A 25,499-nucleotide genomic window follows, 5' to 3' on the forward strand; every position below is an offset into this window, starting at 1 on the left:
GTGTCCTCTTGCTTGCTAACTTCAGAGCTGGCTTCTAGGTGAAAGGGATGGGCATTATAGCCCAGGGTGTCTGTAGCAGCTTCGCTGAAAGACGTGTGAGAAGATGCTCTGTGTACTGAACTGAATCTCTGTCCACTAGGTTTGAGAGCACTGTGCAGGTTGGCAAACTGCAAGACCTTATCAACCGAAGTAAGATGGCGAGGTGTAGAGGACGATTTGTTTGCCCAGTCATTCTGTACAAGGGAAAGGTAAAGCTTCATGGGTTACCTGTCTTAACTTAGAAAATGACCTTTCTCCCTGCCGTTTGAACTGTGCAGCCACATCTTCAGTTGGTTGTCACCTTTCCAAATGCTGTAAAAATCTGTTCTTAGGTACAAGCAGGCAGCCTGCAGGAGCAGGTAGCATTTGCTGTCTAGGCTGCATAAATCATCTGTGGGGACTTCAGGTTATTTTACCCCACAATGTCATGAGCATTGCACCAAAGAGCTAACATTTTCTCCATATGTATGTCCCTTCTGAAGGACCAATGGTATTTGGTCTTTGAGAGGGGAAAGACAATTATTGTCACTTTCTGCCCCTTACTCTTCCCAGCAGTAAGCTCCGTTTGAATAACTTTTCTCTCTAAAGAGAAGTTTCCCTTGTCTGTTCCCTGGGGAGGCAAGATTGCATAAATGGTCTTATGAATGTGTGGGCTTGTCTGCAAGGGGATCTGTAAGAAAGTGAAATTAGATTCATTTTTATGTGGATTACTTAAACTGTATTGCAGCCCTGTAGGAGTAGTCTCATTTAGAATTTAAGTAGCTTAATTCCGTTTTCTTAGTTCAATTTAGAAACACTGTGTGAATAGCAAAATCATACCTGTGACAATTTTAATCTAGCTTGACTGAAGTTATCGTGGGCTGAACCTGCTGACCTTTTTCTGCAGGAGTGAACTGCCCAGAGTCGTACTGGGACCATCCGTAATCTTATCCACAGGAATGTGGAAATAAGGCTCAAGCAGGGTATTAGCAGAGCATGGATGTTGCTAACTTGGCAGGAATTGACTGTATTAGTGAATTGGAGAAGTGGAGATGAAAATGTGATTTAAAAACTAGCTACAGATAAAGGCACTTGGGAGTTTGATGTGTTTGGAGAACTTGATCTGGACCAGAATTGCAGGGGAGACTGCCGAGAGGCGGTAGCTGTAGGTACCAACTAGTTCTATGTAACGTGACAGCAAATAGGCCAGAGACCTGATAAGGGAAAGACTCCTGGGGCATGCGTGGTTAATAACAAAATTTTCCTCCAGCATATTTGCAGATCTGCAACACTGGCTGGCTGGGGAGAGCTCTATGGGCGCACTGGCTACAACTATATCTTCTCAGGTGAGTGAGGAGCCATTTGTCACTGTCTGCCTGGTAAGGCTGGTCAGTGCTGGGACAGTGACCTACACACGAGAGCAAGCTCTTCCTGAGAGCCGATGCAGAGCTCTAGCATGGACCTGCTTCTATCAGGTCCTCCATAACAGAGCAAAGACTGAAGTCTCTTGTCCATTTCCAAGCACCGGACAGAGTGTTGTAGCTCATAAGAAGCAGTGGCAAAAGAACTTGAGGCTGGAGAGTGAGTTATGGGAAGTATGTAGGCAAGTAAGGCAGCCCAAAGGATTCAGAGTACTGATTCCCAAACATCGGGGTTGGGAATAATGGAAGAAAGAGGATGAGAACTTGCTGTTGCTTGGCTAATCATTGGGAGTCAAATCCTGCTAACGGTGAGATATACTGGATTCTAGGGAAAGCTCTTCAGGGGATTATGGGGCATCTGTAGCGTGGGAGCTGAAGCTTGGCTTAACAAAGCACTGTGTAGCACTATTGGGGTGTCCTGCTGGCTCTCAGTAGCGGGTTTGACCTGCCTGGGTCCTTTGCAATGACAAGGGAAGAGGGGGCTATGTTAGAAAATGGGCTTTTCAGGAAGGCAAAATATGGGGAACTATTGAGACCACTTATGTGTGGAGAGAGGGCACCAAACCATGACCTTTTTGGGTGCGTGCATGTCTTGCCAGATTGGGGATTGAGTTGGTTCACGCGTGCTCCAGTTCTTAATGCTTTACTTGCAGGAGGTTCTGATGATGCTTGGGCAGATGCAGAAGACATTTCAGAGGAAGATTCTGCACTTAGGTTTGTATGCATCACTGGGATGGAGAAAAGGAAGTTTGAACCAAAGCTGACTGGCTCAGCCATGCAATTCTGCTCTTTCCTAGGCTGGGCTTTGGGTCCAGGCTTGAGACCATCACCAAGCTTGGAGCATTATTTTCCTTTTGAAAAAGAGTCTTGAATGCTAATGGCTGGCTGAACCCAGTGTAACTGAAGCCTGCTAATCTCTTGGCAGAGGGACGGGCTGGAGACAGGAATATGTAGAGCCATTTAAAAAGGTGTTTGAATTACACAGACGTGCTTACTTCATCAAAAAGTACATCTCCAGGCTGGAGAAATTGTTCTGTATCTTACGTGCTTGTTGCAGAACAGAGTAAGACGGGGAGGGGAGGGACCCTAAACACAAAGTTTGCAGTACCAGTTCATTGCAGGATCTGGCTCTGACCTGTGGAGACAAGGCTCATGCTTTGTGGCTTATGGCTAGAAGCGGTTCAGGGAAGAACTGTGGCAGTATTGTGCAAAGAATCAGACTCAACGTGGTCAGTCTTCCATGCTCATCTTGCTTTGCCTTGTTCTGTCTTGCAGAAATGCAGACTCCCAGCTGTTTGACAAGGTCAGAGGGCACGACATCAAGCTGCTTCGATACCTGTCTGTCCGATATATCTGTGACCTGATGGTGGAAAACAAGAAGGTGAAGTTTGGCTTGAAGTGAGTCTGGGTTCGTTTGTTTTTCTGCAGGCTTTGGATTGTAGCTATTGTAGCCCTTACATGTGAATTGCTATTGGCCATGCTCTCAGCATCCTGGGAGCAGTTCCTGAAAGAGTACTACAGCAGGATTAGTTAGTTGATGCTGTAAAGAGAACCCCAGGGTTTTAGGCCAGAGGAAGCTGTATTAATGGGCAAGATAGCTGTTTTCATCTGTCTTCTGCAGTCTGAGTAGGTTTTCTCTGTAGAGCTTGCAGTGATGTGACAGTCAACCCTTCAGAAAGGGGAGAGTAAAGGACCCCTTTTCTTGTGTATAGGAACAGAGGGAGCTGTTTCTCCTGGTATTTCTCTCAGAGGAAAATTTTAGTGGTTTGGGGCTATACCTGTTTATTTGCATGTGTTGAGTAAGTTCTGCCCCTGCTCACTACTGAATCAGGTCATTGTGCAGGGAGAAGCGACAGGTAGCTTTTTGGGCGCTAGTATCTCCATGAAAAATACTCTACAAATGTCTGCTGTTTTCCTCTTGTCCTGTGCAGTGTGACGTCTTCTGAGAAGGTGGACAAAGCTCAACGTTATGCTGATTTCACGCTTCTCTCCATCCCATATCCAGGTACAGGACTGATGTCCAGAGGGACTCCCAAGGGACAGGTGACAATCCGTTTCTGGGGACTGGGAACTACCTGTGTGTGTTGTGTGTGGTGAAATGACTCTGGCTTGCTGAATGTTTCCTATGCTCCCTGTGGAGAGAAGCTCTTTTAAACTGAGAACAGTGCAACGGATCTGGATGCTCTGGCGGTGTGAGTCAGCATTAGGCACTCTTTGAGGTGGCAAAATAATTTCTCAGCAGTTCTAATTAATTCGAACATGGAGGAAAAAGTCCCAGAGGTGGAGCTGGGGTTAAGATGGCTTTTGACACCCCTGCAACTCCAAACTACTACTTGGTGCAAAATATATATATCTTGCTCTGTGTTATGTAAAACCCCAATTCTTAAGAGTATTTTCTAGTCCTAATGTTCCAGAGCACGACTGTAAGATACCCTCAGTGCTAGGCAGAACTCTATCTGAGCCTGCAGTGTATGGCTGAGATGCAGACCACTCCAGCCTGTGTCCCTGGCTATATTAGTCCCTGTGCCTAGCAACCAACTGCTGGGTCACTTGCTGCACTCTTAAAGATGAGCTGAATATTGCTGCCTGCCTGCTGATGCCGGGGTCGGTGGCAGGATTGGATGTGAGACTGCTGTGTTTGAGGTCTGTCTGCAAGAAAGGACTCTTCTTTCTCCCTTGCACACAAAGAAAGGGAGAGGAGAAAAAAAAAAAACAAAATCAAACCCAACAAAACTGTTGTGGATGATCCAAACCCAGACTTTTCCTTGATTACTAGTTGTTGCCCTTAAACTTTTTTTTTTTTTTTTTAAAGTGTATTTCCTTTCATACAGAAATTAGGGACAATTCAGAGAAGCTACGTGAAGATTTATATCAGGTTTGCTATGCAGATTGCCAGCGTGTGCAGAAATAAGAGTATTACTGCTTTCTGTAGCACATGGCACAGGTATATGTTGCTGCCATATGCCTCACCAAACTTAGAACATGAGAGAGACAGTGTACACAGGTCTTCTGTAGGGTTTGTAAAGAATGAGGAAGAAGTGACTCTCTATAGAGTTAAGCTGTAGAGTTGTTACTGTATGGGGATCTGTGTATTGTATGCAATATTCAGTGATGGTCCTTCCTCTTCTTCCATCTGGGACAGCTGCTTTCTTTTAGCAGCTCTTCACTGCCACGCTAGAGGTAAACCTTACAAAACTGGAAATTCTTCCTGCAGATGTTGCCGGATTTCAGCAGTGCTGGTCTACAGGGGAATGTTGTCATTCTGTTAAATCTAAGGCATACAGGTCTAAGGATCAGCAGCCCCTCTAGTGACCGGCCAAATGCCGTGATACATTCTTAATGATGTTTTCAGGTTTGCATTGAAAGAATTTCTGGTTTGTAATTTGTCTCTAAAGTTATTCTGAGATCCTGTTGTCTTTGGTGAGCGAGGCAGTGTCCGGACATGGAATCATAGAATCGTTTAGCTTGGAAAAGACCTTTAAGATCATCAAGTCCAACTGTTAACCTAGCACTGCCAAGTCCACCACTAAAGCATGTCCCTGAGCACCACATTTACATGTCTTAAATACCTCCAGGGATGGTGACTCAACCACTTCCCTGAGGAGCCTGTTCCAGTGCTTGACAACCCTGTTCTTAAAGAAATTTTTCCTAATATCCAATCTAAACCTCCCCTGGTGCAACTTGAGGCCATTTCCTCTTGTCATATCGCTTGTTACTTGGGAGAAGAGACTGACCCCCACCTTGCTACAACCTCCTTTCAGGTAGTTGTAGAGAGCGATAAGGTCTCCCCTCAGCCTCCTCTTCTCCAGACTAAACCCCAGTTCCCTCAGCCGCTCCTCATAAGACTTGTGCTCTAGACCCTTCACCAGCTTCATTGCCCTTCTTTGGACACACTCCAGCACCTCAATGTCTTTCTTGCAGTGAAGGGCCCAAAACTGAACACAGTATTTGAGGTGCAGCCTCACCAATGCTGAGTACAGGGGAACAATCACTTCCCTAGTCCTGCTGGCCACGCTATTTCTGATACAGGCCAGGATGCTGTTGGCCTTCTTGGCCACCTGGGCACACTGCTGGCTCATATTCAGCCGTCTGTACACCCCCAGGTTCTTTTCTGCTTTCCAGCCACTCTTCCCCAAGCCTGTAGCGCTGCATGGGGTTGTTGTGACCAAAGCGCAGGACCCGGCACTCGGCCTTGTTGAACTTCATACAGTTGGCCTTGGCCCATCGATCCAGCCTGTCCACATCCCTCTGTAGAGCTTTCTTACCCTCAAACAGATCAACGTTCCCACCCAACTTGGTGTTGTCTGCAAACTTACTGAGGGTGCACTCGATTCCCTCATCCAGATCATTGATAAAGATATTAAACAGAACTGGCCCCAGTACTGAGCCCTGGGGAACACCACTTGTGACTGGCCGCCAACTGGATTTAACTCCATTCACCTCTACTCTTTTGGCTCGGCCATCCAGCCAGTTTTTTACGCAGCAAAGAGTAATAACCGTGTAGGGTGAAAGACTTGGGTTAAAATGGGGTATCTGTAGAAGCTTTTGTGCTCTCCAGTGCAGAAAAACCCTCTTTTCCATTTGACTGGTGGTTGGCATTTGTAGATGCCAATACTTACTGCCATAATCCCCCATTCTTTGCTTTAAGCCACTGTTAAATTGGAGTTAAATCTCAACTGACAGATTGCTTCCTGACTGTGTGGTTTTGAGGGCTAGTCCTGTCCTCGCACAAAGATATTTTTTTTTCCACCACTGGAGTCACTCGTGACTTGCAGGGTAGGAATCATTGCCTGTGTTCAGTGCCTGGCACAGGGGTGTCTTGGTAATGTGGGCACTGTGGTGCTGCTGGGGCATACACAGTACATTGGGAGAGGTGTTTTGTGTAGCCTGCAGGCAGCCGCAGTGCTAATGGTGCTGCTCAGCTGTGACTAAGTGACTGCAGTTTGCAGCAGAGACTTCAAATAGTTGGTTGAGAAGAACAGAGCCAAAGGACAAACTTCAGGAGGGGAAGGCTTGGGGGAAACCTTTGTAGTGGTTATGTACCTGCTTCCTTCAGATAGGCAATTCGCGTGTTTGAAAGCAGAGACTTAAATGTGAGAGAAATCACAGCCGCCGCTGACAGAGCCCTTTCTTGTTACCTGCAGCAGATGCCCTGTGAAAGTTGGCTTTCCCCAGGGCTCTGCCAACACCTCCTTTTGCTGGTTCCTTCTCACTCAGCGTGTCAGGCTGATGCCTTAGATGTGTGCAAAAGCCAGTGGCCCTGGAAAGCATAGCTCCTTGGTGAAACCTCTTGTTTGGGAAAGAATGAAATCAGTCCCTCAAACTCCACATTTGCTGTGTGTTTGGAGCTTGTCCTTTGCTGTGCGAGTGTGTTCACTGCTGAGTGCTCTGGGTTGTTGCTGCTGGGAGGCCGTGCTGCACACTGTACTGATGATTACTGCTCTTCTCTTCCCGCAGGCAGCAGTTTTGATTGGTTTGGTGCTCTGGAGCCCGGGGCTGCCAGCACTTCCAGTCCCACGGGGCACTTCAGTTGTTAGATATCAGTTAGCTGAACGGTTGTTCATTATCTCTTTTTCTTGCAGGCTGTGAATTTTTTAAGGAGTACAAAGACCGGGATTATACAGCTGAAGGTCTCATATTTAACTGGAAACAGGTACATGGTTGTTACAAAATGGAGAGCTGTGGGCTTTACTGGGCTTAAGTCTTGCCTCAGAGTTCCTGAGCGATGGTGTATGTGTTATGTGCTTATTTCTGATCACAAGGAGGAAACCAACAGGACAGACAAAACAGATAGTGAATGTACTACATTACTCATTGTAAAATTCTTATGTAAAATAAATGAATTGTTGTCCTGAAGCCCAGGATGCTTGACCTCTCATGGGGGGTATGGGTTGCTCCTGTTTTTGAATTTGATGTCTTACTGATAGCCTCTGTTCTCAGTTCTGTCTTCATATTCCATCTCCTGCTGAGGGAGACGGTTTTGTGCAGCAGCTCTAGGGGAGTTCAGAAACTAACAGGCCTTGTCCCTGACTTCCACCGTTGGGAGCACAGAAAAGCTCCTCTTGTCCACTAGTCCTTCTAAGAGGCTGTGAGTTAATTCTTACCACTTTAGGTTTTTGCATCCAAAGATGCTTTGCTGAGACGTTTTCTTCTAGATGCACCATTTGGCATTTGTTGTTTTGTTTTTTCTGGAACTCACTCCCTTCAAGTCATGGCTTTTCTCTGACCAATTGTGTTTGGGTTTTTTGCAGGATTACGTAGATGCTCCATTAAGTATCCCAGTCTCTCTGACCCAATCTCTGAATATTGATTGGAGCGAATACCAGGTGAGCAAAGCAGGCATCTCTGTGGAAGATCAGAGATTCATTCAGAAAGTATCAGTATAGATTTGAAGTCTGACTTGCTCCTGTTGCCGTAATCTGGCTCACTTCATACCATCCCAGTGGGAGCAAGGCTGCTTACTTGACTGTTCAGAACGGCAGTGGAAATCCTCTACCCAAAAGCTCCATGGCTTGGTGTGTCCCGAGGCAGCTCGGTCAAATCTTTTTCTGTAGCTTGTGTAAAGCTTACAATCCATTAGGGAGATATGTTGCTAACAAAGGTAAGGAACATGCCGGGAAATGGAAAGCAGTATTACTTGTTTGCAATCTTAGCTTGTCATGTGCCTGCAGTGGGCAGACTTCCTTGGCTGTGGAGAGTCTTGAGAGAGGTCAGCCTTCCCTAATGTGAGCAGTAGCCAAGTGACTAGGCACCTTCTTCATGGGTGCGCAAGGTGCCTGTCCTATGGGAGAAGAGTAGAAAATCATAGTTGACCGTAGTGTGTCTCCATTCCTTATTACTGTGACAGCATTGCAAATGATAATTGAACTCTTATGTTTGCCCAGGCTTCAAGGTTTACCTTAGTCTGTTCACGTCAGGGAGGTTCACGTTATTCTGCTGATTAGTGTGCTCCATTTCACACATCAGTGGACCTACCAATCCCCCCAGGTTTTGTGATGATTGACTGTGCTGGAGCATGTCACACTCTTATGCTCTGTGGCTGGAAGCACCACAGAACTGGCGGAGCTCCCCATGCTGGGCCAGTGTTTGTCAGTCAGTGATGTAAATAATGTTTAAGTGCCAGCATAAGCAGAATCACAGAAAAGTAGCTTGCAGTGTTGAAGCAGAACTAATGGGACCACAGCTTGTTTATGGCTAGAAACTTGTTCACTAGAATACTGAGCAGCCAGTATTTTTAAAAGGATATTAAAAATTGAAGAGGGTGTGATAAATAGATGCAGAAATGATCTGAGGACTGGAGAAGGTGCTTCACTTAATGCTGAAGTTCTCAGTCTGTTTAGCTAATCACAAAGGTGACAGAGGGTTGACTTGATTAATGTGTAAGTACATTCGCAGGGAGAAAATACTAATTCTAAAGCACTCTTCAATCTGAGGAAGAAGAGCTGCACAGGAAGCAATATCTGCAGTCTGAAATCAGACCTTCAATAAGGAAAAGTAGTCTTGCTTGTTATTTTTGAGGATGATCTGTTGGAACATGCTGCCAAAGGAGCAATGAGCTGTCACCCCTAGTTGAGGTGCTTCTCTGGGCAGAGATGTTGCCAAGTGCTAGCTTCAGGCTGTATCTGGGGCAACTGAACAAAACTTTCTGGTTTGTGGTATAGAGAGGTCAGACTGGATGATTAGATGATTCCTTCTGGCATAAGCACAAGATAGGGTTGAATTAGGCACATAAAAGACTTTGGAAGTGTGTGTTTTTCTGCCCCAGGCTGAGCGTGTTCCCCATTTCCCTACTCTTTTGTTGCTGTGCAGGCTTCACAGCAGAGCAATATGTTCTTTGTCTGACAGTAGTCTTAAGTGTGGTTACACGCACATGTGCACGCATGCAAGCACACAGCAAGTGTTCTATTGCTGGCGGTCAGATGTCACTTATACCACTAACACTGTCGCAATGAAACATGTGTCCCTCTCCTTGCCTTTTTGTTGCCAGTGATATCCTATTTTCCTTGAGCTAGTTCTGGCTCTGATCAGACCGCTGAAATTCCCTGCATCTTCTCACAACACAGTGGTTGAGAGTGGAATGCTTGAGCTTGCTGTGATGTTTTTCATCTGCATCTCTTGTAGTGCTGGAGGTCTCTGAGTTCAGAGCCCTTCTGTGGTGTTGCTGCTACTTGGGCATTACTACAGAAGTCCAGTGCCTGTCTGGAGCAGCTGGGAGTGGGTCAGCCCTCCACAGGCAGCCTGCTGGGGCCGCTTACAAGGGCCAGAGAGTTTTGAGCAAAGCGCTTGGGTTGTGGGAACGGGCTGTTGACCTTGGCTTGCTCACCCCATCGTGCTACTTGCATCACATACACAGCTGTAACGTGGCTGCTGAGCCATTTGGTAAAGTGCATGCGTGCAGGGGGCTGCAGAACTGGGTCAGTGCTCCGCAGGTGTTTGCTGGCTCACGTTAGTCTCTCTGAGCATGGTCTGCTTGGAGCTTTGGGGCTGCAGGCAAGCAGGTTCTGTGCCAGCCAGGCAGACAGTAGAGATTGCGTTTTGTTTTTTTTTTTTTCCCCTGCCTGGTCTTTTGCCCCAGAGTGCCTTTTTCAGAGGACGGGGGTATTGATTAGAGCACCAAGGGGAAGGTCTGTCACTGAGGAATAGCCAGGGGTTATTTCTGCTTTGCTGTTGCTCTGGATAAAGTCAAGAGCATGGCAGGGTCTGAACTGCAGAGCAGTCTTTTGCTGTGGGAAGAGCCTTACCATCCACATTTCTCTTTCTGTAGAGCTGGGACCTTGTACAACAGACACAGAACTACCTGAAGCTGCTGATCTCCATCATCAATAGTGATGGTAAGGCAAACTCCTTGCTCCCAGCGGTTTAACTGGAGCAGTTGCTGTCTCTGGAAGAACAGCTGATGGTATTAGTGCCACTGTGGATCAGTTCCCAATACAGAAGAGTCACTATAGAGAACTTCACTGCTCTCCCTTCAAAACAGGGTGATGGTCCTAGCATCTTAGGGCTCCAGCTCCCCTCTTAGAGAGGGGCTTGCTGATTCCTTGAAAACTCTCTCCTACCAGGAATGGAGGGATATCTGAAAACTTTACCTAATGTTTTACTGCTTTAAAGCTGAAGAGAAGAAACATTTGTTCTCTGCTTGTTGATTCTTGCTCTTATTTTGCTGGACACTTGTGTTTTGTCCCTCCAAGCCAAGGTCTCATTAGGTGCCTATTTAAGAGCCCCTTCCATCCTCTGTCATCACAAACTCTTTGAAGGGTGTATATTGCCCTATGTTGGCATCCCATTCCCTCTGGGCACCGTGAGTTGGTACCCAGCGCTGTTGGATAGATGGAGCCACGGCTGGCTCTGCCAGCATGGCCAACTACAGACTCTCCTGCAGTACCTGTGTTGGGACACACTGCAAATTTTCTGGAGAGTGTAGGAGTTGTGCCCTGTGTGTGCCTCTGCTCAATGTGTATCAGTAGGAAGGTTGGTGAGACTGGAAGAGTGTTCAGTTGGAGCAGGTTTCTCTCTGATGTGGGGATAAATCATGATAGTGCATTGCAACTGGGTAGGTATATGTTCTGAGTAGCAAAGTGATGTTCATACCTAGTGACTTCATGTCCTGAGCAACTGTCAGGACCAGGACAGCACATCAGCTGGGGCTGCTGACAACCCAGGACACTCCGAGCAATTTGTTGGCTCCCGTATTCAAGAGAAAATGTTGTGGCTTGGCTGAGCTCTGCTCTTGAGCCTGGCTTGTGGGGATGGAAGGTAGCTTGTCTCTACAGATCTGCCATGAAGAAAAGTCATTGCTCTTGTTGCAACATCCTTTTTTTTTCCTTCTCCTTCCTACCGTTGCCTGGAACAGATGACAGTGGGCTCCTGGTGCACTGTATATCCGGCTGGGATCGAACTCCTCTCTTCATCTCCTTATTGCGCCTCTCCTTATGGGCTGTGAGTACCTGGCTGACCTGCTCTGCTTCTGGGGGTGATTGCTTGGAGGGTGAGTGACTGTGTCACCAGAAAGTGGTGGTGGAGCAGTTAATGTTCCTTTTGGCTATCATGGCTTCAGAGAGGGTGTGGATCGGCTTTGATGTGGAGCCCAACGTGCTGTCCTGCCATCAGACACAGTATCACAGGCAGCTAGAGCAAGCTGGGCATCTTGGATCACCATGACAGTTTTCAGTAGATCATGAATTCCCAAGTCCTGATCCCCAGGGCTGCTGCCTGAAGGCTGTGGTCATTTGCTTTGCAGGATGGGCTGATCCACGCATCCCTGGAGCCGTCTGAGATTCTCTACCTGACGGTGGCCTATGACTGGTTTCTCTTTGGGTAGGCACACTAAGTTTTACTCGCATATGCATCCCTGCACAGCCGGGGAGAAGCCTTCAGGGGGTCATCTTTGGTGTTTGCTCACAGCCAAAGGTGGATGTTGGGGCAGCTCCCAATGAGCTGTGACAAGAGGGGCTGATGCCTTTTTTTTACCTGGAGGCTCAGGCTTCTGGCCATTCTTGACAGTTTGTGCTCTTCTGCTGATTCTGGCTTCCAGTGTGTGTGACTGAGCTTCCCTTGCTCTCTTTCCAGGCACATGTTAGTCGATCGACTCAGTAAAGGAGAAGAGGTGAGTGTCTAGTCTGGGGCAGTGACTGAGCACTGCTTTTTGTTCTCAGGGTACTTGTTTACGGTAGCGGCATTCACTGCCTGCTTCTGGTAATATCAGTGGTCTGGCTGGGCTCTAAAAACATTGTTCAGGTGCTGGAAATATGAGGTAGGAGCCTTGCCCCAGCAATTCCTGGTGCATAAGGTGTGGGAATGCTTTTCTCTCAGGCTACAGTTTCCTTGGTGGGTGTCAGTCCTGCCAGTCTCTCTGCTGTGCTATTAGCATTCAGTCCCCTGGTGAAAGGGTGCTAGGACTGGCTATTCAGCTCAGCAATGAGAAGAGATGCTTAAGGCGTGTGACTCCTGGGAGCTTGGAAATAAAGCTGTATAGTCTTGTTTGCTTGCCCTGAGTGCCAGCCCTCCTGCACGGGTGCTGCAGCTGCATGTGGCTTGCATGTCATCACGGGCTCATGGAGCAGCTTGTGCTGGTTCCAGTGTGTGTATTTGGCGGGGTGTATCTGTGGGTGCACAGGTGGGTCTGAGAGGCAGTTAAGATTGGTGGAACTAATTCTCTTTGAATCTTTCACTGTTTAACAGCAAAAAATGATTGCTCTGACTATAGTTGCAGTATAGAGCAACATTGGTTTTGGGTAGAAATCAAGAGGTGGGGAGTATGTCTAATCCTGTTGCTAATCCCTTGCTCCTCAGACTCTCACCTCTCTAGGGAATCCCCTGTCTGTGAACAGCAGAGCCAGTACCCTGGCCTATTTTCCATCTTTCAGGGGTCCAGGACCCCTGTATTAGTGTCGTTCCTCCCATTCATTCCTTTCCCAGAGCTCTGCTAGCTCAAGCCTGGCAGCTCTGCTCTGCTCTGGTGCCTGCTTGGCCAAGGGCGGAGTCAGTAGCTGCAGCAGGAGAGAGGGTGCGTGGCTGCCTGCAGCACTCCCTGTTCCCTACTGCAGGAGGAGAAGGGCTCGGCTCTGTGCAGGTAGATGGGGTGGCAGAGACACAGTGGGGTGAATGCCACAGAGCAGACTGGTGTGTGGCAGGGCACAGGCTTGGGACCACAGATGGTGCAGGTACCGCATGCTTCCAGGTGTGATACAGCTGTGGTGCCGAGGTGGAGCATGCGGCTCTAACCCTGCTAGTCCTGCTGGATTTGCTGCTTACCTAGGGTTATAAGCAGCTGCTGGGAGCCATCTCTTTTCCATTCTGCACTGATGGCGTAAGTACCTGCTGTGTGCTTGCGGCATGTGTGCAAAGCACTGATAAAGAGACTTGCTGTACACCTTCCTTTCTGGGCCTCCCCGTGGCAGGGAAGAGAGGGTCAGTTTAACGTGTAAGAGAAGGCTCAGGATGGGATGGTGGCAGCCCATGGCACATTGGAGGCTGATAGCTGCAGATTTCTTGCTATCTCCTTCCTACCAGCACCTCCCCACCAAGATAAGAGGCTGCATGGAGCCTCGGGTTCATCCCTGAACCGCTCTTCTCTCTCCCTTTGCTCAGATTTTCTTTTTCTGCTTCAATTTTCTGAAGCACATCACCTCTGAGGAGTTCTCTGCTGTGAAGTCGCAGAGGTAAGGAGCCTGTGCCTGCTGCTGCATGGGCTGCAGAGCCAGGGAGCTTGTTAGTGCTGTTTCTTTGGGGAGATGGAAGCCCTGGTGTCCTGGCCCAGTTTTCTTTAATTTATTCTGCACTCTGAAGGCTGCAAAATGGGGCCGAGGCTTGTGAGGTGCCACGTTGTGCTCTGAAAAATTGTCCATGCTGAAGTGTGCTCTCTGCTTAATGACTGTCCGTAGCTGCTTTAGCACGGATGAACCCAAAGATGTGTGCTCTGGCTCAAGCAGGCTGCGCAGCAAGCTCCATCAGGCACTGCTGGGGGGAGTGGGGTGGCTGGTTTTTAACAGACTGCTAAACATTAATCCCTTCCTATTTCAGGAGGGGCAGAAAGAAATACAGCCCACCCTGGAGGCTCTGAATAAGCACGGCTGCCTGTTGCCACCCTCTCAAAGCACAGGATGTGTGGGCTGGGACTGTAGGAGAGTCAGATACTGCACACTGGCCCCATCCCCTCCCCTCTGTCCCTGCACAGCTAATTCCCCACTGCTCTGATCCATCATGTGCTACAGAGATCTGGCTATGGCCAGCCTCCACGCAGGCCTGAAGCGTGGCTGAGGTAACTTTGTCTGTCTTTCCCCAGAAGGAAGAGTTTGCCACCCAGCTTCACCCTGGAAGAGATCTGCATGCTCAGTGAGTGCTGCTGCTGAACATCAGCATCCCTGGGTGCTGGTAGTGGTTGATCGCTTGGGGACTTGGGTTCCCAGCATCAATCTGACTACAAATGGGTATGCTTCCCTTGGGGCCTCGCAAGAACACGGCCCCAGGGCACATGGGAATTGTATTGCTTAAAGGGAGAGAAAGTGGATGAGACTAAGCTGGTTTTCAGGTAGCTCTGTTTTCTTTTCTCTAGAGCAGAGAGACCGAGGCAGCACCACAAGTCTGAGCAGCGACTTCTCCCTGGGGATGGAAAGTTCCCCTGGAGCAGCTGGGAGCTTCACTTATGAAGCAGTGGAGCTGATGCCAGCAGGAGCACAGGCTCAAGCAGCATGGTGAGGAGATAGCCACTCAATGGGCTGCAGAACAAAAGGGGCAGGCTCTGAGCACAGTAGAAAAAATATTTCTGAAGTCCCTTGCCCTCCAGTTCTGCTCTCTGTGGCATGGGTTCTTTACAGTGGAGGGAGGAATTTGGCTGTCGGAGGCTTTGCTGCAACTTGTGCTACAGAACTTCTGCACCAAAAATTGGAGATCACCCCGTGTTAAAGACTGTCAGGCTTCTGCAGAGATGCTCCTGAAGTTTGTCCTCTGATGAGAGTAAAGCAGCTTTGTTTCATTTTTACCAGTTTCACTGTTAAACTTAATCCAGAAAAGATTTCATTACTTTCAAAAGATGGTTCCAAACTACCAGAAAAATGACATTTGGCAGCAGCCTCCCCAAGGAAAAGTGGAAACAATTTAGCTGCCCTAAAATGAAGCTTAATCAGTTTATGGAAGAGATTTTACAGGGGAGTGTCTGCAGTTAGTAGGTGGGCTGGGTGGCCAATAATCCCCTCTAAACTTGAGCTTCTCTAACAGCACAAGGTATATGAGCTGAAAGCAGGTTGCTACCTGCAGCACAGCTTAGAGATACTTCTGGGGGAGAATATGAAATTCTCGGTGCTCCCTATTGATAGAGGGTCACATAGGACTCGCCTGGGGATGCAGGTGGCTGTCTGGAAGTGGGGACTGGGGAAGGTGTCTAGTGACTCTGCTGCTCTGGGATGAGTGTTGTGCTTGCTTGTGGAGTTTCTGGTGCTGTTTGGGGATTTCAGAACCTTGCTGTAGGGTTGCCCCTCTCAGTTTAATTTTTCTCTTCTCTCCCTCAGCACATATGAAGATGCTATTTTATATTGCAATTATTTTAAATTAAATTTGGGTTGTGCTGGAGGCAGTTGGAAGTCCTCTGGGACTTAGCCTGCAGCCATGCTAGTGGCAGCAGCCTTTCTAAAGCACACTGTGATTCAATTTATAAAATGCTGAAGAGGGAAAGAGAGAATCTTCCTGCAGAATCACAAAATGGAGATGGGGCGTCCCAAACTGCGTTTGCCAAGTGAGCAGCACAGAGTTCTCTTTAACACACAGAGCCTACCTATCCGCAGCAAAGTGACTGCAGCAAGTAGAGAACAACTTTCCACTTGCCTGGCTGCAGGGTAGTAAACTGGAAGCATTTACATTTCTCTGAGTGCTCAGGACATACAGACTAGATCCTGCAGCACAAAACCTACACATGATTTTCACAAGATGTGAAGTGGTCAGAGCATGCTAGAAGAGAACTGATGCATTTGTGTGTTTCAGGGCTTGATTTTGTGATGTGTTTCTAACTCTGGTTTGCTTTCATTCCTGTTGGAGATATCAGGCTGTGTTGGGGCTAGCTGCTGCTACCACGGGGATGGTTTGGGCCCATGCTGTGAGCATGAGCTTGCAGAAGGGAAGGTTGTGAACCTTGCCATGAATGCTTAGCAAGGGGACTGGTCACAGATATCTTGCCGCAGGCTGTTGCGGCTGTGTAGTCTGGAGAACAGGTAGGGCTTGCTATAAGCTGGGTGAGCTGGGCTGTGCGTAACATGAGTGGGGAGAGGAGGGGATTGCTTCATTGTGTTGTCCTGAAAACAGGCAGCCTTGAGGTCTCGCAGGGAGAAGCATTTGGTTTTTAGCTGTACAACCCTGTTTCTGCAGGCTGTGCTTGGAGATGTTGGCAGTTACGATAACATGAGATGAATAATGCTTGAGAAGCTGTGGTGTGATGTTTGAGGGTGGACACTTTAAGAAATGAAGAGAGGCTATTGTGCTTTCCACTGTACAATGAGCCTGTCTTTAGCTGCACTTGCTGATAGTGCTCGAGATCTCAGTCAAAGTTGAGATGCCCTTCCAGATTCCAGGAAGAACAGCATCTTTTCTCCTTGACTTAGTTTGCTTTAGACTTTTCGTTTTCACTTGTGTACATAGGGAGGTCTTTGTCCAATTCACTGTGGTTTTGGAAGGGGAAAATTTCTCAGGAGTCCTCCAGAAAAAAAAAAACTGATGTATGAAAGAAAATCTTCTGAATGTGGAGCGGCAGTGATGTGAATTAGTCCCAAATATGCGTGCCTGTTTGGCATGTAGCTGGATGGTACTGTGAACTAAGGCCTGACAGCAATGGACAGTGAATCACACCCAAGTCTGAATGTGCTGGCTAGAAAAGAAGCCAGAGCAGTTCTGGGCTGTCAGCACAGGCAGGGAGAGGACTGAAATGCACCTACATCTGGAGTGACTGTCAGCTCTGAGCACATGGTCAAAAGTGTGGTCAGTGGTGCCTGGAGGGAATCACTAAAAGGGGAAATAACACTGGTGGTGTGTCCCTGTCACCCTCATCAGTGCACACAAATGCCCACCTGGGCTGAGCTCCTCAGCTGATACACTCTGTAGAGTTAGAGCAGATTGAAATGGTCTTTCCCTGCTGGGAGGCCCCTTGCTTGAGGCGTTTTTACAGCTAGACGAAACAAAGCAATCGCTGTATGTGTGTGGGCTGATGCATTCTCCTGTCTCTGATTTCCAGGTCACGTGGATGGTGATCTATAAAAGAATGGACTAAGATGGGTTGAGCTTAGTGTACCCCTGTCACTGAGCAGTTACCCATGACTCATGATTCCTTGGGAGGGAGAAGGGCAGGTTCAGTGGGAACAAGAGCTTGTAGCTGCTGGGGTGAAATCCAGCCTGCTGTGGAAATGCTTCCTAGTCGGAGTACGTGGGAAAGCCAGCTTTCTCACCCAAGTCCTCCATCCCACAGGAGGAAGAGCTGTGCCTCGTCACCACAAGCTGTGCTCTGGAGCAGGGCACAGCAGTCTGAAGATAGGCTGCCTTCTGCAGGGATGGGCGAAGTCAAATCCTCCAGCTCCTCCTCATCAACCCATTCTGATAACTTCCTGAGGATTGGAAGCAGCCCACTGGAAGTGCCCAGGTCCAGGTGAGATGGGATGGAGTAGAGCATTTCTCAGTAAAATGGGTGTCTGGTAAAGGGAGTGCACAGCTGCACTTGTGTGACTCTGAGAACCCTAGAGCACATGTGTTTGTATCCACAAACAAGCCTCAGGAGGCCTGTTCCTCTCTAGCCTGACCTTGTGTGAAATGCTGGCCATTAAACACAGAAACTCCTGCCTCAGCCCATTTACAGGAGCGAGGAACTGTGCCGATAACAGCTAGGTGTTTGTTCTGCCTGTCCTCAGCGCATGCCTCAACGAGCTCTGGCATCTCTGCATCCTGCATGCTTGGAGCTCACAGCACCTTCTCTGTCAAATGCATCCACAGGGGTTTGAAATGGCTGTGTTGTGTGGGGGAGGAAGCCTTTCAGACCAAGCAGACCTCACTCTGCATCTATCCTGTCCCCCTTTCCACCTGCTGACCTTCCTGACACTGCAGGGTGGAAAAAAATCTGGGTGCTGGTGGCAAGCAGAATAGAATCTGCTTGGAGCAAGCTACAAGCGCTGTGCCGGCTCAAAGGATTTCACCTAGAAGACTGTGTGTTCCCACTGGGCAACTGGGGAATGGGGACCCTGGACCTGAGCCTAATCTCATGCCATAACAAAGGATATTCTGGCACCCTTCTGGAGTCTGATGCTGTGGTAGGGCAAAGTCGAGCGGTGAGCGAGGCTAGGGAAGAAAGAACAGAGCCTGTGGAGCAAACACCATGTGTTTAGGCTGACAGGGGATAAAGAGGCTCTTGGATAAGACGTTGCTGTTAACAGCATCAAACGCTTGTGTAGTCTCTGCAGGTTTTCCGATGAGTCTTTTTCTAGTGATTCCCTTCAGAAACAGCCACCAGCCAAATTTTAGTACTCTCTGATCACATGGAAAATAAAATGACAAACAAGTAAAGCACTGAAAATTTATAAGACTTTCTTACTAAGTGTCTTGATTCCAGAGAAGAATCACTGTCTGACAGGTTTTTTTTAAATGATGTTAACTGTTCTTCCTGGGGAAAGAGATCAAGAGGATGGTTTCGAGTTGTTGCTGGGGCCCACCTCTATGTTCTCTGTAAGGTGAAACAAATCTCCCAAGAAGAGAAGAAAATACTGAAGAGAAAACAGCTTGTCTTGGGGGCTGCTTTTGTTCACAATGGTAGTGCCACAATTCTTGTGTGTGGTCTCATGCTGTTCCCAAGACCTAACAGGCTGTTCAGCGCTGAGCTGGTAACGAGCTTGCAGCAATGCTGTGGAAGAATCGGTTTATAATGCTTCAGCCGGACTCTGCTCTGTGAGAGTGAAGAGGAGAAACAGAGTAGGCAGAAGAGCACCCCGGGAAGGGGCTGAGCACACAGTCCCTGGGATTTGCGTTCCAGGGGCTCGGAGTTGGTAAAGCCAGCAATTATCTTTCCTTTGGCTGTGTCTGGATGAGTTGTCTATAAGCTTTTGGATGATTAGTGCCCATTGGTGTCAGGTGTTCAGCACCCCCAGGGCTTGAGGCAGTAGGCAAGCATGGTGGGGAAGCTTGTTACTTCCAGGCCAGAGTCCCTGGGGGTAACATTTCCCTATGCCCAATAAATATCCCTGAGAAGGAATTGCAGTATTCTGTCATTGTAGGAGGTAAACATTCTGTGAATTCCACTATAAACATTTTTCTGGCCTTTATGATAGCTTCTACCATGGCACAAAGCGTTTATAACCCTTCAGCACAGCAAGGTTGCACCAGTCCATTCCCAATCCCTGTTAACTTTTGTGAACAAGGCAGCATGAAGGGCAGGGTTAGAAAAAAGTACATGATGGGGAAATAGGGGATAAAAGGGGAGCAAACACCTTGCACAGCCTGGAACCAAGGGGACAGAAGGGGATCAATTGTGAAACCAAAGTGGTGAAATCAGCTGCATGCAAAGATAGTTAGCCTCCTACACTCATGCTGGCTGCAGACTGTACAGCTGTATGCTCTCCATCTCTGGTGTCACCTGGGTTTGCCCTGCTCCTCTCGGTGTGCAGGCTGGAGGAAATAAGCCTAGAGACCCTGCAGGGAGTGGGTGGAATTGTCAAGGCAACGGCTGAAATGAGCTTCTCTTTCAATCCAAGTCTTCTGGCACATTCATGCTCCTTTGCCTCCTAGTCCATTGCCGAATCGGTCAGACTGTGCCCTGCCTGCCTTCCCTGGAGTAACACTGCTAACAGCTCTGCTAGCTAAGGAGCGATGCGTTGCCTTGTCAGACGCTGATGTGGCTTGCGCTTTTTTAGGCCTGAACATGGTATGTTTCCTCCAGAGAGAGGGGTTATGTCACTCCACTTGGCTTTGGTCTCCCTGCTTGGACTATGTTAGTCTGAATTTGTCTGGTGAGCTCCATGCGGTACCTTCAGCCACCGTTTTCCATCCTGAAGGAAAGGATGAGTCCCACTTGGGGTGGAGAAGGAGTGTATCTGTGATGGAAGAGAGGTAAATTCTGTCCCTTCACCCCCTGAAAAATGGTGGGACTAGGATGGAAAGGCTGGAGAACAGAGACTGATCAGGGTGCCAGAAATACCTTTATCCCTACAGTGCTGCTGACAGGTTAACACCCAAGGCTCTTAAGATGAAGAAACTAATGTACTTGACTTCCCAATCCTCTGGTGGTGTGGAAAGCAGCAGTTGAGGAAAAATGGTTGCTTGTAAAATGCCAGCAGGCACCCTTCAGGTGGTTCTCATAAACAGCCCAGTCCAGGTGCTGGCAGGCAGGAGAGCACCAGAGGAAATGGGAAGGCAAGCCAGCAGAGAGAGATGAGCAGGGTCTGGGAGGGGAACTGGGGTGTCCTAAAGGAAAGAGTTGTAAATGCTGAGTCGGCCAGTGGGAGCCAAGCCCCTCTCCTGGCCAGGCCATGTCAGCAGTCTGCTGCTGCTGTCGCCTCACCAGCCAGTCTTCTGAGTCCTGCTCTCATCCAGAGGTCCTGGGTACCCACAAATCCCAGGATGGTTCTTGTTAGGCAAAGCAGTACAAAGGCAAATTCCTAGCAGTCTTTCTAGCTTATCCCAATGCAATGGTAAGATCACATCTGCTGAGGGCAAACATGCATGAAGATACTACATAGATTATTTGCAGAGTAGGACAAGGTGCTTCTTGTTCTACAGAGACCTCTGAGTATGGCAGATCGTGTGCATTGAATTGAACTCCCTGCGTGTGAGTGGGTAGCAGCTTGCAAACCATGTTCCATGTTTGCATTTGACACTAATAGTCTAAGCATCCCATGATACTGCAGAAAAACCCTGTATCTTTGTCAGGGATTTAGCATGTGTATACATAGCACTAATGTGGATTAGCAGCTGGATAATCTTTGGTTGAATGTGCTTTTGCTAAGTCAATTAAAACCCAAAGTACTGTGGTCTGAAGAGTGGAGATCTGCAGGAGTTAAATCGTGGAGGATCTGCTTTGGTCAACAGCCACAGAGAACTCCCTTACTTAAAGGGCTGCAGATGGTTCAGCTATGGGTCTGGAGGAAGTGCAGTGAGTGCAGAGAGGGACAGAGAAGCTGCTGCCCTTTGGCTTTGGGTGTTTTGTTGATAGTGATAAGGCTGCATGCTCACTATGTGTCTTGCTTCTTACAGCCACCTGGCTTGGAAGCTCTATCCGCGACATGACAGCTTGGGGTAGCAACCGCAGCAGGACAGGAATTGTTTACAGGAATGTTTTCTGGAATTATTGCACAACTATGCCACAAAACGGGCTTGCCGGCTGGCACGTGACTGTGCTGCAATCAAAAATGGTTGTGCTCGCAGAGGACTGGCTGCTCAGGCTGTTACGGCACTAACGCAGCCTGTAGATAGCTGCCTGGGATTCAGCCAGGGCTCTCAGTATACAGCTCTCTGCCAAGTACTCCTTGCCAACATTTCCCACGCAAAGGTGGGAAGGGCTGCCCTTTGCTCCAGGTTGCCACAGTGTGCCTGTGTGTACAGTACCTACTTAACACTTCGATTTGAGGCACAGAGCATATGCTGGCAAATGAGCTGCTTCCCAAATAGTCCTAGGTGTGTAGAAATATGGCAGGTGAGCGGGGGCAGCACAGGGCAGGATGAGAGCCTAGCTGTTGGCACTTGTCACTCGTCTCAGTTATGTATTAAGAAAGGGAAGGATCCCTGACTGTTGCTGTGCCTCCGGTATTGGCTCTCCTCTGGTAGGCGAGTGTCCATGTGCTCTGAAATACTCTATCTTGTGCAGCATGTTGCATGGGAAGCACTGACCTAATTAAAAGGAACCGTTCCAGGCTAGGAGTTGCCAATTATGGCCTGCTAGAGGTCCTTCCTTGTGTGAAGGAACAGCTTGCAGCTCATCTCTGTTTTGCTAATCTAATTTTGTTAATCTTGCACTTTTGAGGGAGTTTCTTCCCACTCGTGGACCTGAAGAGGTGGGTGTGTGAAACTCACTTTCATTCTCTTTCTGCCTGGTATTAGATGTCTGTGGCAGAGACAGCGACTTGAAGACTTGCTGTATCTCATCTCCCCTAACCATGTCAGCTTTGCTGTAGTCGTCCGGCTGCTTCCCAAGACCCTCCACGCTGCCCTTGCAGCTGGCCAGCCTCTGGCATGGCTGTAGGGTGTTGCAAACCTGTTGTTCTTACAGGCTTGGGGACTGGTCCTGGTGTCCCAGCAGCCCCAACTTGCTCTGGGGGCCTCACTGAAGCCCTTTTTGGGCCTCTGCAGCAAGACTTTACAAAGAGCCTTCGGGGGTAGAAATAACAGGAAGACTTTCACCTGTAGTATTGACTGGATTGCACTGGGATACAGTCACCCTAGAGATCTGGTCTTGGTCTCAAGCCAAGCTCAGCTTTTAAGAAGCTCTGCTGCCCTTGCAGTGCAAACACAAGATTTCCCATTCCATGCCTTCCCCTGTTTTGCCCAGCCTTGGCCCCTGCTGTCTCTTAAGGCTGTTCAAGATGCTTGTTGGTTGTGACACTTCCTCAGGAGCCTCCCTTGAGAAGGTGTTGGGGATAGAGGGGAAAGTCTGCCACGATATCTTAGCTCTGCTGGCTAGGCTCCGATATCTAAGCCAGGAGAGAAATGACCTGGACTCACTGCAGAGTCAATCAGTTTATTCAATTAATCAACAAGTGTTTATTCTGCTGCCTGGAGGCGAGACACAGAATTGGCTGCCTTGAACTCCTAGACTCCTGTGCTATTAGGTTAGATGTAACTTGACTAAGCTTGCACAGCTGCTTCACAGGGTCCGGGACCCCAGGAAAGGTTAGAGGGCTAGAGAGCCACTGAGAGTCAAGTCTTGTGGGAGGTACACGATCCTTTTATCAGCCTGTCTGAGAAAGGATTCAAGAGGTGACTTGATCCACCTCCAAGAGGTGGTGTAAGATCAGTCTAATCTTAGCTGACAACCATGGAAGGTGACCAGCAGCTGGAAGCTGAGGCCACACACCCAAAGCAGGAAATAATTTTCTGCTCACCTTCTTTAGCACAGACTTATCTGGCCAGTGTGGTTGATGACACTGGGCAGAGGGACACTTTTACTGTCTCTGGGGCCCTGGATCATGTCTTACTCCTTTGCTTGCCACGTGGGCAGTCTCCTAGGCAGGCTCCTGATACTACTCTCCTTTTGTGAGAACTGCAGAGCTCTGCTCAATTCTCTTCACCTTCACCTGGAGATCCTGCCATAGCCCAAGCCCTCCTCTGTTATCCAGACTTGCCTTCTTCCAAACCTTTGTTTCTGCCTCACCCCAAACCTATCCTCTGTTCAGCAACTTGTTACTTTTCTGACAGAATCATGTCCCTGTCTACTTTCAGCCCAAGCCCATTGCTTATAGACCTCTTTACTGCTTTAGCTCAAATTCTTGTCACTGTGTGTGACACTCCTGTTTTTCCTGTCTGGCTGCGCTGTACTCTCAGGGAGATGATATCCTCCTCTTGCCTCTGCACTGAAGCAGTGTTCCTCTATGCTTCTCCCTGGCTTCCTGCACTGTTCACGCTGTGCTTCCAGCATGGCACCGTGCTCTGGGCCCAAACACTCTGCCTGCTCTCCTCGTTCACGCTGACTTCCTCGGCTTTATCTTCCAAAGGCAGGGAGAGAGGTAGATGTCACTGAACAGCGGCTCCCTTTCCCTTACAAATTCCTTGCATCCCACGGAAGGTTATCCCTGTCTGATCTCCGAAAGGTCTTTCTAAGAGTATATGCTGCAGTTCCACTTTCAATGAAATGCTGTCGTTCTGACTACAGTGTTACGTGCTCTAGGAGAAACACCTTTTTGCAAGGGGTTCTCCCAATACTTAACACTCACAGCACCTCTCTGAACCTCACTCTTCAATTCATCGAGCAGCCAGAGAGCAAGAGTTGTGCAAGGCAGGTGAAGCTCTGCTCTTCCCATTTTCTGCTGTGATGCCTTTCCAGATCCTGAACTTCCAGACAGTGGTGTTACCCCCAAACTGCAGTTGCAGGAGCATCGACACTGTGATGGGAAGCTGACATGCAAGGAGCTGTGTGACTTCCCTTCCTCTGCTTGCACAGCCAGCTTGGGACCATGTTTCAGACTTCTCAAGCTTGGCTGTATTGATCAGACTAGTTAAATGGCAGGCTTGGAATTAGATCAAGATTGCAAACAGGTTTCCTGCTGTGCATCTCCCCCCACCCTTGCCTTGCAGTCTCGCTGAGGTCCTTCTTGCTATGGGAGATCCTGTCTTTCTAGCTGTTCTCTTGGTCTCTTGGGGAGCAGCTGCAGTGCGCCACTGCTATTCTTAGCTGTGAAGACAGCGTGCAAGTACCTGGCCCAGCAGAGCTGGAGCTGGTGCACTGCTATCTGCCCAGCAGATCTCAGATAAATTATCCAGAAGATCTTGGTAGTGTGTAATTGAGTAGCTCTGCCACAGGCTGTGCTTCCAGCTATGTACACTCTGCTGTGCAGCAGGGCACAGTAATTGCTTGCTCCCCAGAAGCCAAGAGCTCTGGGTTTGTCTCAAGTGATTGTGCCTTCTTCTCTGAGATTTTGGAGGGACTCCTCAGATTCACTTGCTTCCTCTTTTCGTGGTGGGAGGTTGCATATATCAAACAATTATCCTCTCTTGGCTATTTTTCCTGTCCTAAAGATGTTTTGCCACCTGGTTTCTGGCGCAATCCATCCTTCTAACACAGGAATGAAAAGATCTTCAGATGCTGGGAGGGCAGGGTGCCCTGGGGACATCTGGAGCAGTGACTGGCTCTGTTCAGACCTGGTGTTAATGCCTCGGGAGTGATCTGCTTTCTAAAGGCTGTGGGACCAAGGATCTCTTACGTCTTTCTCAGCACTAACCAAGTCACAACCTTGATTCTCCGTCAGGCCTTGCTGCTGCCCTGGGATGTGCTAACAACTACAACAAGCAACAGGGGGATGCTCCTTGTACAGCACGACGTCCACATCTGTGAGGGATTCAGGGCAGGACATGCTGTTGCATCTCGCTAACGGGTTTCACAGTTCTGCATGGCCATCTGCTTCTTGCTGGCTCTGTCCTGTCCGGCTCCCGGTACGCTCCTGCTGCTTTGTCAGCCCCAGCCAGCTTGGCTCTCCCCTCGCTTTCAAAGGAAAGGCTTGGCCTGGGGCCCAGCCAGAGCTGCATGTTGCACCCTGGTCCCCGAGTGTCAAAGCTGCTGGCACAGGTGCTGCTGGCGGTCAGCCCGGCAGGTCCCTGGCACCAGCGTTAGTGAAAGGCATGTGGCTGAATGACCTGACTGATCGCGCCGTCTCCCTCTCTCTCTGCCCCAGATCGGCGGACCATTCTCTGCCCGGATCTTCCGTTTCCACAGACTTTGGCAGCTGGCAGATGGTGACAGGGTGTGGCAGTATTCGGGAGCAGGCAATCCTGAGCGCAGACGCCTCTCTCCCTTGCAGCTTCCCGGATGAGTTCCCTAGCACTTGCCTGTAAGTGTCTCAAATGCAGGATCTCTCCTTGGGTCTCTCGGCTGCCTGCGAGCGCTGGAACTTTATCACC

At 48.8% G+C, this 25,499-nt stretch overlaps 1 protein-coding gene across 7 annotated transcripts in view; it reads left to right on the forward strand.

Annotated features, from left to right (window-relative positions):
• MTMR14 (myotubularin related protein 14) overlaps nucleotides 1–25,499 on the forward strand; it is a 34,612-nt gene that overhangs the window by 5,515 nt on the left and 3,598 nt on the right. For 6 of the 7 annotated variants that reach the window (XR_005930933.1, XM_030043310.2, XM_030043311.2 and 3 more), the window contains 16 exons: nucleotides 140–248; nucleotides 1,289–1,364; nucleotides 2,093–2,153; nucleotides 2,715–2,837; nucleotides 3,371–3,444; nucleotides 7,022–7,092; nucleotides 7,691–7,765; nucleotides 10,204–10,270; nucleotides 11,290–11,375; nucleotides 11,677–11,753; nucleotides 12,006–12,042; nucleotides 13,527–13,597; nucleotides 14,221–14,270; nucleotides 14,491–14,629; nucleotides 17,383–17,559; nucleotides 25,274–25,429. Coding sequence is in view for 6 of the 7 variants with exons in the window: in XM_030043310.2 (XP_029899170.1) it covers nucleotides 140–248; nucleotides 1,289–1,364; nucleotides 2,093–2,153; nucleotides 2,715–2,837; nucleotides 3,371–3,444; nucleotides 7,022–7,092; nucleotides 7,691–7,765; nucleotides 10,204–10,270; nucleotides 11,290–11,375; nucleotides 11,677–11,753; nucleotides 12,006–12,042; nucleotides 13,527–13,597; nucleotides 14,221–14,270; nucleotides 14,491–14,629; nucleotides 17,383–17,559; nucleotides 25,274–25,429 (1,449 nt within the window). In the remaining variant the exon portion in view is untranslated. The remainder of the gene's footprint in view (nucleotides 1–139; nucleotides 249–1,288; nucleotides 1,365–2,092; nucleotides 2,154–2,714; nucleotides 2,838–3,370; nucleotides 3,445–7,021; nucleotides 7,093–7,690; nucleotides 7,766–10,203; nucleotides 10,271–11,289; nucleotides 11,376–11,676; nucleotides 11,754–12,005; nucleotides 12,043–13,526; nucleotides 13,598–14,220; nucleotides 14,271–14,490; nucleotides 14,630–17,382; nucleotides 17,560–25,273; nucleotides 25,430–25,499) is intronic. The other variant, XM_030043313.2, reaches the window with a different exon arrangement.

The sequence above is a fragment of the Aquila chrysaetos genome, chromosome 20 (assembly GCF_900496995.4).
Source record: "Aquila chrysaetos chrysaetos chromosome 20, bAquChr1.4, whole genome shotgun sequence".
NCBI classification, from domain to species: Eukaryota; Metazoa; Chordata; class Aves; order Accipitriformes; family Accipitridae; genus Aquila; species Aquila chrysaetos.